Source organism: Phasianus colchicus, chromosome 3 (genome assembly GCF_987193195.1).
Source record: "Phasianus colchicus chromosome 3, bPhaCol1.hap1.1, whole genome shotgun sequence".
Taxonomy (NCBI): domain Eukaryota; kingdom Metazoa; phylum Chordata; class Aves; order Galliformes; family Phasianidae; genus Phasianus; species Phasianus colchicus.
The window spans coordinates 34,875,075-34,888,861 of record NC_143438.1 but is presented as its reverse complement, the minus strand read 5'-3'; the positions used below and the strand labels follow the sequence as shown (position 1 = coordinate 34,888,861).

The window sequence follows — 13,787 nt, the reverse complement described above, 5'->3', positions numbered from 1 at the left end:
AAGGTGAGATTGAATGCAGAGGTGTTGTTATTCAGAAATAATTATGTGATTCGTTTAAAGTTGTTAGTAAGAGGAATTCTAACAAACAGTTATTTATAACATTTATCTAACTGACACATTGTCATTGCTGGTAGAATGCAGTGAAACAATCTTGAAACTTTGTAGAAGGAACTGGACTGTAACTCATAAAAAAAAAAAAATCCCCTTAACATTTTGGTATGTTGCAATGTGTGATTTTTATATTTGCCTTATTTAATTCACACTGATTTTTTTATTTTTATTTTTATTTTTTTCTCCACAGGCTTCCAAAAAAGAACATGCAGCAATTATTTTGTGGAGCACTTCTTCTTGGAAGAAAATACAGAGTTTGCCATTTCACAATCTGACAGTTACTCAGCTGGCATTTTCACCTAATGACAAACTTTTATTAGCAGTATCTAGAGACAGAAATTGGTCACTGTGGAGGGAAGAAGCCTCATCACAGTCAGGTAAGGTACATGGGATGGATTTATACATTTGAAGACTTTAAGATTTGTTCAGTATTTTTGGCTTCAAAGTATTTGGAAGATAATTGGTAAAATATTTTAATGGACGCTTTTCTTACAGCTATTAAGTATTTAATAGTGGTATGGGTTCCTGTAGTTTTAGGAAGTGCAATTTATGGTGTATAGGAAAAACTATAAAGAGAGTTAAAATGTAGAAAAGGATATGATCAGGCATTAAATACTGTTTAATTGAAGTCTGCTGTTTGTCTTCCTGCCTTTTACTTGTGGCTGTATGTTACACATTTACTGAAATCAGTTATACGAGCTGGAATGCAGTGTCTGAATTTCAAACTGGTTTTCTGTCATGCAAAACCATTGTCTTGGTGTTCTGCAGAGCTACATTAGAAGGTTCATTATTACATTGGTGTGTCCTGCGTAGAACTGCCTTGTCCCTTTTTGCAGGACATGATGCTCTGAGGCTCTTGACAGGATTAATTTCTGTCATTGGTGTGGCTTTCTTATAATCCTACACAATTGATTAATTTGACTGGCTGGCTCTGTCTGTAAAATAGAACTGATGGTAAAGATTCAGTTGACTTTCTCATTAGGACTTTAAGCCTTGCAAAATCGTAAGGAGATTGCTATTGAACATGAATGGATTCCTTGAACAGATGCTTATGCTGAAAACAATTATCACTGCACCACTGACTTAGTAAGAGCCCAGTAGTGTTTATGTGCTACAAGGTTTATAGAGCTTTATAGAGTTTTCTCACAGTCTTGGCAGTGTGTTTTCACCCTGTCACACAGTGTCTGTGTTCTGGCTTGAGATTCTGTTCTGCTCAGACTTTTATTTTAAAGCCTGGCATATTGTCCAAAGTACTTAATGTTTTGGGTTAAAGAGTATGAATTCATACAGAATGTAGAGGAAGCCCTCTTTTCATCTGTTCATCACAAACTTTTCAGTATACAAAACATCGTTATTACTATAAAGCAAGACTACTTCTATTGGCATCCCAATAAATGCAGTTATTCAACATCTGTGTTCTGAAATGACAGTTCTTTCTAATTAGGAAAAGCATTCCCAAAGCTTTGCTGTCTGCTAATCAGATTTACTGCCTGATTTTATGCGTGGTGAAACTGCAGCTTATCTTGTTGGGAGCAGATTAAGCTTTGGGATTGGATCATTGTGATTTCAGCTCTTGGGCCTTTACTGGTAGTAACTAGAAACTGTAGTGGATTGCTGGGGTGTGTGTGTACGCATGGTAAAAATTGCACTATACTAAAGCTTTTGAAGTCAATGTTTTTATTAAAAACGTGTATGGAACCTTGATACATAATGCTTGAAATTCATTTCTTTTGAAGCAGATAAGCGCATAAAGGAAACTGTTCCCAGTTTTCATGCTGTAAGGACTGAGTGGTGTGGTCTTGGATCGGTACTAATTATGTTCAATTGATTAATGTCGGGGAAAAAATACTAAGTACTCCTGATACTATTACTAAGTACCTCCCAAGTGCTTTAAAGATGAGTGTAATGGCATCCAATTATTCCTGCTGTTCACATTATTCTTAATTATTCTAGGTACTTCTAGTAAACAAAGTAGTTGAAGTAAAGGTTTTTCTTTGTTTTATTCCAGGACCAGTTTTCAGTTGCTGTGCACACACAGACAAAAATACAGCTCTTCACAGTCGAATCATTTGGTCTTGTGATTGGATGCCAGATAGCAAATATTTTGTTACTGGCAGTCGGGACGAAAAGGTAATTAATGTAAAAGGAATTTTAAAAGCCCAGAATTATTTTAAGTATATTTAAGATTAGCAAGTGCTATATTCCGACGGACTCATAGTCTATAAGTGCTAAGAAACTATAATGTATGTTGCCTCAGAAATCAGGGAGACTTTCATATGCTGGATAAAGTGCTCAAATATATATGTACAAGACTGCGGTCTTTCTCCTGTCTCACTTTGCACAGTGAGATAAGCATATGTCACAAACTCTCACGGGTATCTACTTAAGGTTTTATTGAATTTTCATAATATAATCTGTATTTGTTATTGATATATTTAATGCAGTCAAGCAGATTTTCTAAGCAGTTGAGTCTTTGTAGGTAGAAACTTTTAGGGGTCATTGCCTTTGTTCTGTGCTCTGGGAGTATTTTAACAGAGGGATTCCTAGGTGATTCTCTTTTTCGCAGGTCATCATCTGGGGTCAGTGTGATTTATCTGTGACTACTGAAGACAGTGTGTTGGATACAATCAAACCTTGTTCAACAGTACTGGATGCTGGAGATTCTGTTACTGCCGTTAGTATCAGCCGTGTGCTTACTCCTGATGGAAGGTATTGCTGATTTATATAGTGGCATTCTGAGTATAATTTGAAATCAGTGTGTTTTTTCCCCTTTAGTAATTTTGTATGGCTTAGCAGCTCTTAACATTTAGCTGTCAAGTATTTGACTATTTGAATTCTTTTTTCTTTCCTTAACCTATTTTCAGGTGGGGGGGAGAGGGTCTGGGGATAGGATGACAGAGTGGGTTAATGCATCTGAGACACACTTGTTCTTGCAATGATATTGACTGGACTGATGCTTTAATAACCTGTTTATGAGTATTATATTTTTTATTCTAACCAAATGAATTTACTGATTTCTGCTTTGTTCATTTTTATGAAGGTGCTTTGATTTAAACTGATTTTTTTTTCCTTGAAAAAGTATATATTAATTTGAAGGCTGATTTGCAATGCTTTGTTTGAGTGTTAAGAATTCTGCATTTCTCTTAGAATTAATGCAGTTGTTCTCTTTATAGGTATATTGTTGCAATAGGCTTAGAGAATGGGAAGATTAACTTTTACACATGGAAGCAGAGTGGGCAAGAACCATCAGTAGCTGACTGGACCAAGTGTGTTGAGATGGATAACAGGTATATCTTTTGAAGTGTTTTAGGAGCAATGAAGTGTTCTTACCAAGACTGATAGTACTGGAATTTTTTTCTTATGTTATAAAATATGAATATGATATGAAACTTCTTTTTTTTCATACAAATTTGATATCCTTTAAGGAAAAGACTGATCTCTGGAAACCTGCAGATGTCTTCAATCATAATCTGAAAATATAGAATAAAATAAAGGTTTTTTAGTGTTAACCATAGAACAAGATGGTAGAAAATACTGCATGGTGGGGGAAAGAATCACTGAATCACTGTCTGTGTACATTTGCAAAGAATTTTGAAGTAGATGACAAAGTTTTAAAGAGCAGCTTATAGCAAAAACTAAAGGAATTGTAAGCTAAATATGGTGCTGCTATGGTGATAGTAAGAGAAACTCTACAGAGAGACTTTGAGTATTTAATTTGGAACATTTTCTTAGATTCTTTCTCTATGTATTGACAGTGATAGTATCAGAAATAAAAGTTGATGGTGACTTTGGCCTGTGTACTTGAAGTGAATTTGAAAGAGATGCCAAATGACAGGAAATGATACACTAAAAGCCAGAAATCTGTCCTATCTTGGTAACTGAGATGCTAGATCTGCAGCCTAACATGATAAAACTTCAATAACTGTTTAAATAATTGATGACCGTGAAGATAAAATGTCACTGAAATTAATGGCCCTACTTATTTTTAAGAACTTCATACCTGCTGATTATCACAAGTCAGCTTTTCCTCAGTTGGTAGAGTTAAGCATACTAATTATATAAATGTTGATGTTTACATTCACATACCCAACTGTGCTTGACATTTTGCACTTATGTATGGATTTCTTCTTGTTGCAGCCAAAGCCATGCTCTTGCTGTGAAACGTTTGTGTTGGAGACATCGTGAGGGCAGAGCTGGACATAATGATCAGAACAACAGCGAGTGGTTGCAGCTTGCAAGTTGTGGAGCTGATCACTGTGTTAAAATATTCAATGTCAACAGATTTGCTCTTTAACAGAGACAGCAGGCCTGTCTGTGCGAAATTAATTCACAACACTTTTTCAGCATTGTTTAATCTTACTTGTTTTTGAATTTTTTTCTGCTGTCGAAAGTGAAACATCTGAAATATAACTTATTAAAACAACTTTGATAATTGGAAATACTTTTCTATTTCTGCACTTCTGGCAAATGTGAAGTATTTATTTATTTTGATTGGTGAATGTCCTGGAGAAAAGGGATAGGAGGTGTGGGATATGGCATAGAAGAAGGATAACGAGACCTCTTCCTTCACTGTGAGTCTGGTGGGAGGCAGCCAGTAGTTGGGTTTTTGCATGCTTGGGTTGGCAAGTGGAGTATGGAATTGTTTGAAACGCCTTATTCCTATTAAGTGCAACTGTCAGTTAGCCTGTTAGTGCTGACACAGTGTTTCAGCATCTGCAGTTAACCAGAGGTCAGAATTGACTGCACACTTCTCCCTAGTATCCTTCAGAATGGTTATTATAGTACCTGTCCAAGTCGTAGAACAGGCATGTCCAATCCACTGGCTGCATGCAGACTGGCATGATTGGCAGTGCAGCATGCCCTGCCTTGCTCTGCTCTGTAAGGGTGGTGGCTCCTCCCTGCAGAGTACCCTGGGCACGCACCCATCACTAGTAACACTGTGTGAACTCAAACAAGAACACAGGGAGGGCAGTGCTGAGCAGTGCTGACTCAAGTGGTGACAAATAATTGTATGCATTTTGATACACTGGCTAAGCACAGTGCTCTGAATAGCAAAGACTACGCAGTCATGCTTTCTGTTTTGATAAAGGAGTTTGAGAATAGATTTCAAGATGGCAAAAAAAAATCGTTAATTTGTTTGTGACACTATTTTCAGTTGATATAAATACATTACCTGCAAATTTTCAAATGCAATGTATAGAGTTACAATCAGATATTTAACTCAAAAATCTGATAGTGTCTTACAAAAGTCTAGTAGAGTGACATTTCTTAAAAGAGAAAAATACTTTTCACTTCACAACCACATTTTATTCATGTCATTGCTTTTTGGCTGTATGTTTGTGAATGGTTGTCAAGGATAAAGTACAAGAAGAATAAAATTTCATCAAAAAGATCTCTGAACACCTTGAGAGCTCACGGAGAATTGCAACCACTTCTGCTGAAGAAGAGTGATGTATTAGTTTCACAAAACAAGGTCAAATATCCCACTAGTTTTATGAGTTTGTTCCTCTCTTTTTTTAATATTTTTAGAAAAAAACTTAAAATGTTTTGTTACTTAAATATATTAAAATATATAATATTATTAAGAGGGCTGCTCCAAAAACAATGCATCCTATTTTATGATGTTAGACCATGCCGTCTGAAGCAGATGTTGGTATGGCAGTAGAGGTTGAATCTTCCCACTGCTATCCCATTACATTTTGTTGCCATAAGACAGTTGGCAGCGGAGGGGCAGTTTGACACAATGGTGTATGACATGGAAATGTAGATGGAGCAAAAGTGTGGAATTGAATTTCTCCATGCAGGAAAAAATGGCATCCAATCACATTTATTGACTCTTGCTGAATGTGTGTGGAGCCCACAGAAATAAATAGGAGGCATTACTTTCTGAACAGTGTGTGTATATGCAGCTCAAGACAATTCCTCTTTACTTGTTTTGGCCTAGACAAGCCAAAGGGTTGGACATCCATGCTCTAGGAGGAGTTTTTTTTTTCTTTATGCTTGAACTACTTGTTTGTTTTTCTCATGAAGAGGGAGCTTGAAACCTAACTCTTAGACAACTTAAATCTCATGTCTTCTCTGTATAAGTGAGAGCCTTTCCTGAGCAGAGTACTGTAGGAGAGCCATCTCCTTGCTTGTGTGCTGTCTTCTGCAGTTCAGGCTAGAAAAACTTACAAATGTTAATAGGCTGGAGCTGAAATGTGGCAACTGATCCTTACACTGCATTCTACTGAATTCCCATCTTTTGAGTGCTTTGGTGAGAAGTTGAATAGTTAACTTAATTCTCTTATCATATTGTAATTAGGACAGAGTAACAATAACAGCTGAGTACTTCAGTAAGGATACTTTTGCCTTAGCACATCTGTCTTTGATTTTAAAGTTAGTTAAACTTTGAGATTGAAATAATTTCTGTTCCAGAATTAATTGTTATCCAAGCTGGTAGTACAGAAATAATTGAATTGTGGTGAACCTTTTGTTGTAGATTTAGCTAAAGAGTCCAATTTCTTTGGGGTGGAAGGGCAAACACTTTTCAAAATAATTATAATTTGTTTTAAAGGTTTTTATATTTTAGCTTTTTTTTTTCTCCAAAAAAATATTATTTAAAATGTCTTAGGAAAATAAAATCTTTATTAAGATGCTTTGCTGTATTCACTTCATTTGTGGTACCCGGTGCTCCCTCCAGCTTGTATACCTTAAGCTTTTGAGCAATTTATCTTGTCACAGGAATTCTTAAATGAACACAGACTGTATCCTGACAAAGGACACAGTGTTCATGAGCTTTTGTTGAACTTTATTATATATTAAAATTGTAATTTGATATCTTACCTGCAAAGTTCCAAAAAACTTGCATGTCTTGCCATAGAGGGAAAAGCAAAACAACCTATTAATTGCCCCTCTCATATTTTATGCTATCACTGAACAAACTTTCTTTACCAATACCAATGCTGTTGTAATTTCTATATTGCTGTTTTATTTATTTATTTACAAAAAAAGGGGGAAAAGCAAGGATTTTCCAGATGTTGGCAAGATTGATTCTATTCCATTATCCTTGTTTTGTTGGTGTTATAAATCCTGGTGGAACAATGTGCCTTCTTGCTGTATATCCTTCTTTCTGCAAAAGCTTGATTAGAATTTTCTACAGTTTTTCCCCACTTGAATGGCTGTCACTTTTGTTTCTCCTATGCTTTTCCTCTGTGTGTACTTTACTGAGACACTATTTCATACATTGAAATAGCACATCCATTCGTGCATGCACGATTTATTACATTAAAGAAAGTTGTGACTTCAGTTCTGTTTACCTGACTGACCTTACCATGGTCTTGTTTGCCTACTAAGATCTCTTATTTCTGCATTTTCTCCTGTGCTGCCCTGGTAGTCTGTCAGTGCTGTTCTCTGCTGTCAAGTGCTATGCCTCCTTCCATTCCAATGCACCCTGTTTTCTAGGAGGGTGATTGTTTTTCACTGCTCTCCTTGAATGAAATCTCTAGTTGCTCTTAAGTACATTTGGAAAATAGTCAGCCTCCATATTTTGCAAGTTGCTTAAATCTCTTGTTGCAAATAATCCAATGCCATTTAATAAAAATTTAAAGTTAAATTTAGTGTTTCTGCTAATATATCTTCTCAAGGCTGTCACGTAAGCTGTGCAAGCTCTAGTCTTAAGAGGCTCCAACTTTTCACAACACAGCCTGTTATTGCATTAAGTTTTCCCTTATGTCTTGCTCCGATTTATAGGAGGGAGAGGAGGTTCTTTTAATATCTATATCCACAGCGTGAGATTAAGAAACAATGGTTCAAATGTTGGTCCGACCAGTTTATTACAGATGCTAATTAGGGAGATGGTGAAGGGGAGGACGGACACTATTATGAATTAGGGTAATGGGGAAGGGAAGGAGGGCAATAGAAAAGGTAAGAAAGAAGAAGCAAGGAGTCTTTATAGGAAGCAAGAGGGACATAGTCACTACCATGGATCCAGCGAGGTTCGTAGTTCAGCCTTTGATCTTCAATAGTGGTGGGTCATCAGGTGTTGTTGTTCTGTTGACAACGATAACCGCGACAACGACAACCATGGTGACGATGGCTCCTTTTCAATGCTTTCAAAGTGGTCGAGTCAGCTGTCTTTGGAGTGACAGCTCAAATCCAAAGTGGTTGAGTCAGCTCTCCTTGGAGTGGCAGCTTCTGGCTCTGGGATCTCAGCAGAAACTCCATTGTTCCCACCTTCCGGGCTGTGCCAGCATATAAGAGGAGCAGGGACGCCCATCTGCATCCTGTTTTTCACAGGACACGATGGTATCATTCCCCAATTTTCCCATACCAGGCTGGAGCTATTTAGTCACAGGCCAGATCTTCAGCCAGTAAACACTCCTGAGCACTCTCTTCCGGAGGTAAGCAGCTCTGGAGGAAGGGGCTTTCAAATGTTCCCAGAGGGATGTCAATTTTTACATGGTAGCACCCATCACTTGCCTCCTCAACAAATCAATCAGAGTCTTACCACAAGAAATACCTCAGGAAGCAAGCTTTGAGTCAAAAAACAAAGTATTCTCACACCTTAATAGGGTGATCACGTACAGCAGTCAAAAGTAAAAACTTAATGTCTGGAATCACAATGCTCCCCATCTTTGCATTATTGTTTCCTGCCAGTACTTAGGTAAGGCTTAATGATGCTGTTCTAGTGATAAAAAGCCACAGGCAAACGGTGCATGTCAAAACGCACACATCTAGAGCAGCCTAATCCTCCGCATTGCATTTTCTAACTCTGATTAGAACTTCTGATTTTGTTCTCATTTCTGTTATCAAAATGGACAAGGGCAGCATGCTTATTTTAAATCCTAGTGCTCTAGCTGGATGCAAAACTAATGTGACATCCCTTATATACTGAGGCTCTCCATAGTACTACTTATAATTTACTGTCCTTTTTTTTTGACCAACCCTTGCTTCTGAAGTGTGCAGAACTGGGTCTGTGCAGGTTTAGAGAGCTAAGCTGCTTAGTGCCTCTGCTGTGCTGAAGTGTTACTTCCTGAAGTTCCTGGGCAGATTGATGTACGCACTTCTGGAGCTTACCGTTAAGTAATAGAGTGTATTTAACAAAAGGTTGCCATAAATGCTAAAGCAGATGAGATCTTCTCACACAGATTTAGGCCCTTAGCTAACTGCAAATTTTCAATACTATTCTTGTGGTTATGTGTGTTGGTTTTCCCTTCCAGCCTGATCCCAAGTTGCAGATCTTTGTCTAGATGCTGTTTTTTTTTTCTCCCCCCCCTTCTATCCTTTTTTTTTTACCTTCAAACTTTCTGCATTTGTGATAGACTGGTGTTGAATTGAGCCAGCAGATTTGAACAATTTTAAGGATATATATGGACACTTGTAAACCAGGAAAAAGACTGGATCAGGGTAAAAACTTGAACTCATTTACAGAAATGTAACCGCAACTCTGACAAAATGCAAGCACTCACCTCATTTTTGCCCTTATGTAATTCATGCTTTGCCTTTTTTTCTTTTGTGATGGCATTTATCAGAAGATAAATGGCTTGCATTGGAGCAAGAATAACACCACTGTAGTGTTATCAACTTTTAGCCCAAGATCTCAATTCTAGGAAGCAAACTGCTTTATATATTACAGTTGTTGGGAAAGTTTCCAAATATACAGGTTTTGTTTGGTTTCTTCCCCTCCCCTCCAATCCCTTTTGATATACAGGTTGTTGAATCTTTCTGCATCAACTCCAGGCAGAAATACATCTCAAAAGCCCGTAATCACCACAGTCTGAATCTGCAGTATCTGTTTTCAAATGCAATGCACCATAGTACTTATTCCCAGTCACATTTGAGTTGTAAAGTTAGACAACTGCTTTATCTCCTACCTGGTTCAGAGCCCCAAGGAAATGTAAACCAGCTGTGCCAGCAGTCTCTTCGAGGTATCCCATTCAGGAACACCAGGGAAACACATTATTAGGAAGGAGAGTGAAATGCGCTGCAGCAGGAAATCTTGAGTCTGGCATCTTAAATGTGTTTTTATCATGGTGCAATAATCTATTGAAGTCTTTACTGGCTCTTTGTACAGGAAAGATGAAAATACAAAGCAGTTTGTAGTTTCTCCAAGGCTTTCTCCTTTGTTTTAGTGACCAGCCCTTTGTGTACCTTGTTATGTTCCACGTACAGTGCCACTGAGAGTTAGACTTAAAGGAGTAGGATTTTCCTGTCTCAAAGGGGAAAGATCTGTGGAAAAAAAAAAAAGAAATTGTGCAAGTCTTGTTCATAATTAGAGATATATAAACAAAAAAGCCATCTTGAATCTTTCAGGCCAGAATGTAGGCATCCTCAGGTCTGTTTTGAGCTAAAGAGATTGACTTTTATGGGGAGGTTGTTGTGGTTTGCATGAATACCTGGAGAAACTGAACTTGTGTGAAATGGAAAGATGCGAGGAGCTGATGTTCAGCCTGAGGAGAGCCTGCCTGGTGCTTGCGGCACAGTGCCACCAATAGTGAGTTTTGGTTGTGCCTATTTTTCAGTTATGAACTGGGGAAAAAAAAAAGTTTCACATTATGCTCAGCTTTAAAAAGAATGTGTATGTATTCTGTTTTTGTCTGTCTTCTGGTCTGAAACTTCAGAAGCAACAAGCTGGTGAAAATTTCAAGGAAGTCAATTATTAAGCTATCAGCTATTGAAAACATAACTTTGGCAACTGTGAGTAATCTCTGTTTTTCCAAATAATTAAGGGAAAGAAATGAGAATGTTCTGAGGCTCACTACTACTTGCAGCTATTGGGTGATGAAGGGAGAGGAGGAACTGGAACCCTCTAGACCAGTTTGCTCAAAGCCCCATCCAGCCTGGCTTTCAGTCCTTCCAGGGAGAAGGCATCCACAACCTCACTGATAACCTGTTCCAGTGTCTCACCAATCTCACAGTAAAGAATTTCTTCCTAACTTCTAGCCTAAACCTTCTCCAGTTAAAAACCATTTCTCCTCATCCTATTGATTGCATGTCTTTTAAAAAAAATGTCCATCCACACCTTTCTAGTAGGCACCCTTCAGGTACTGGAAGGCTGCTGTTAGGTCCACCCAGAGCCTTCTCTTCTCCAGACTGAAGAGCCCCAGCTATCTCAGCGTGTCCCTAAGGGGGAGGTGCTCCAGCCCCCTGATCATCTTCATGGCTTTCCTCTGGATCTGCTCTAACAGGTCAATATCCTTATGTTGGCATGCAGTACTTCAGGAGGGCTCTCATGAGAGCAGAGGGGCAAAATCACTTCTCTTGACCTGCTGGTTACACTTCTCTTGATGCAAGCCAGGATACAGTTGGCCTTCTGGACTGCAAGTGCATATCAAATCATGAATTGACACCCTCAAATTCTTCTTCTTAGGGCTGCTCTCAAGTAATTCTCTGCACAACTTGTATCTGCGCTTGGGATTTCCCTTACACAGGTGCAGGACCTTGCACTTGGCCTTGTTAAATTTCATGAGGTTGGCACAGACACACCTCTCAAGCCTGTCTAGGACCCTCTGAATAGCATCCCTTCCCTCTAGTGTGTCAACTGCACTACTGAGCTTGGTGTCACCTACAAGCCTGCTAAGGGTGCATTTGATCTCTCTGTCCATGACACATGAAAAGATATTAAATAACACTGGTCCCAGCCCTGATTCCTGAAAAACACCATTTGTCCCTGGTCTCCACCTGGACATTGAGCCACTGACCAATTCCTTATCCTGCAAGTGGTCTAGCTCATGGTGCTGCCTTCAGAAGAGGGGATGAGGCCAACTACCCTTGCAGAAGGCTCTTTGGCTCCCTATGTAGACCCCTGGCACTCATATGAGCATAGCTCCCACTCTTACCTTGTGTAATACACTCTCTCTCAATTTGTGTTCAGTGGCATTTTCAAATTTTGCTAACATCATTATTCTATTTTCTACAATAATTCATCTATGCTGTAATGCAGTAATGAAACTGAAAGCGATCTCTCACTCTTTATGGAAGGAGTAGATCAGATGGTGAATCACTTAGCATAATGACAGGGCCCACCCAGTACCACAGGAATACCAAGCCCAAGCAGGCATGCTATAGATGTGAAGTGCTCTAAAAATCTGCTTTATGTAATAGATGCATGCGCAATTTGGCCACCCTTCCTGCTGTACCCTTGGAAGGAAAGGGGGTGCTGTGCTGTATAATCAGTGAATATAAAGATGTTACAATTACAAAATAAGCAAAATTACAAAATAAGCAAGAGAGTTTGGCTAAGCAAGTTATAATGACAATTATAATGACAAAAAGAAAGTAAATAGAATGCTTACCTGCACCCTAGGCTCACTACAAACCTCTAGAGGAGGGATCTCCACAAGAGATCCTTCCCCGTAGTCTGCTCTTAAATGGGTCTTGGAGAGGTGGAGCCAGGCTCCACCCCTTCTGGCAGCACAGGTGAATTGCTTTCACCTGTGCTTTCACCTGTGGCTGACTCAGTGCTTGCCTCAGGTGATCAATCAGAGGTTCAGGCTATGATTGAGCAGTTCCCATACATGTGCCTAAAGTAACTGCCATGTTATAATAGTGTCACCTGTATATGGATTCTAGCTGATCCAGTTACAGCAAACAGAGTTTTCACTACAGAGGAACTATTTCCCTTTGAACGTGCAAACAAGAATTCTCAATTCTGTGTTTTTTTTTCCTAAGCTTTTCCTCACCCATTCTTTTAAGAGGGTGTTTTGCCTTCTCAGTCATTTCTCCATTCTTGCAGACTCCTAAATCCCCATCCAATCCATCTTTCTTTGCTCTATGTCCTCTTTTCTCTTCCTGTTGTTCATGTAAGATAATCCTATTCTTTTTAGTACATGATCCTAAGGGAGCGTATACATAAAATGTATAACATCCTTTTAGTACTTTATCTGCTGCCTTCTGTATCTCTGTGTATGATTCCTCCTTCACTGGGTTTTGGGTTTTGGTGTTTACCCAAGCTGTCCGGTCTCATTACCTCCTTTTTCCCTGACAGCAAATTGCTAGCAGCATATGTGTGAGCAGCATACCTTCCTCTCTTCCTAAAGCATATGCTTTCTACCTGCCACTGGGGAGAATTTTTTTCCTCTACAAAAGTGAATTGACTGCAATCTCCAAGGGAAGCTCTCCGAGTACTTTTCAAGATAAAACAATTGTTATGTTTGCCTTTCCATTTCATAATCTCAGACAGTCTCTATCCTAGGAGTCTTCATATAAAGATGTACATCTTTGAGAGAATATCAGTACTCCACAGAAACTCCTTTTAGAGCTTACCAGTCAAACCTTTTGTTTTGATGTGGCAGGCAGTCCTACATGTGGCCATCGCATATCAGTTCTCCAGATGCTAAAAATCATCACTGCTGTGTGCAGAGAACATGGAGATCTGTTGCAGGTTTCTCTCTGCAGAGCGGACTGAGCAGGATCTTTGAAAGAGCTGCAGTGCAGGGAAGAGCCTGAGATTTGTCTGCATTGCTGCATTGGTCTTCAGGGTGACTCTCTCATGCAGACAGGGGCTGAAGATGTGATGTTACTGTTGATGGTGGGAATCTATCATGGGTGTATTGGTCAAAGTTTTGCTTTCTTGTGTTCACACCAGTGTCTCTGTGTCTCAGACATGGCTGCGCATCCAGTAACAGTTTCAGTTCACCAAACTCACTGTTTGAGATGGGAGTTGCTCTTTGCCTGCTAGGTATTGATTCAGAGAG

The 13,787-nt window shown here is 38.9% G+C and overlaps 1 protein-coding gene across 2 annotated transcripts in view; it reads left to right on the top strand.

Annotated features, from left to right (window-relative positions):
- The window catches only part of ELP2 (elongator acetyltransferase complex subunit 2), a 34,362-nt gene extending 29,828 nt beyond the window's left edge, over positions 1-4,534 (top strand). For both annotated transcript variants that reach the window (XM_031589112.2, XM_031589111.2), the window contains exons 18-22: positions 302-488; positions 2,120-2,241; positions 2,678-2,820; positions 3,285-3,398; positions 4,249-4,534. In XM_031589112.2, coding sequence (XP_031444972.2) covers positions 302-488; positions 2,120-2,241; positions 2,678-2,820; positions 3,285-3,398; positions 4,249-4,405 — 723 coding nt within the window. In that variant the 3' untranslated portion in view covers positions 4,406-4,534. The remainder of the gene's footprint in view (positions 1-301; positions 489-2,119; positions 2,242-2,677; positions 2,821-3,284; positions 3,399-4,248) is intronic.
- Positions 4,535-13,787: the final 9,253 nt, after the last annotated feature.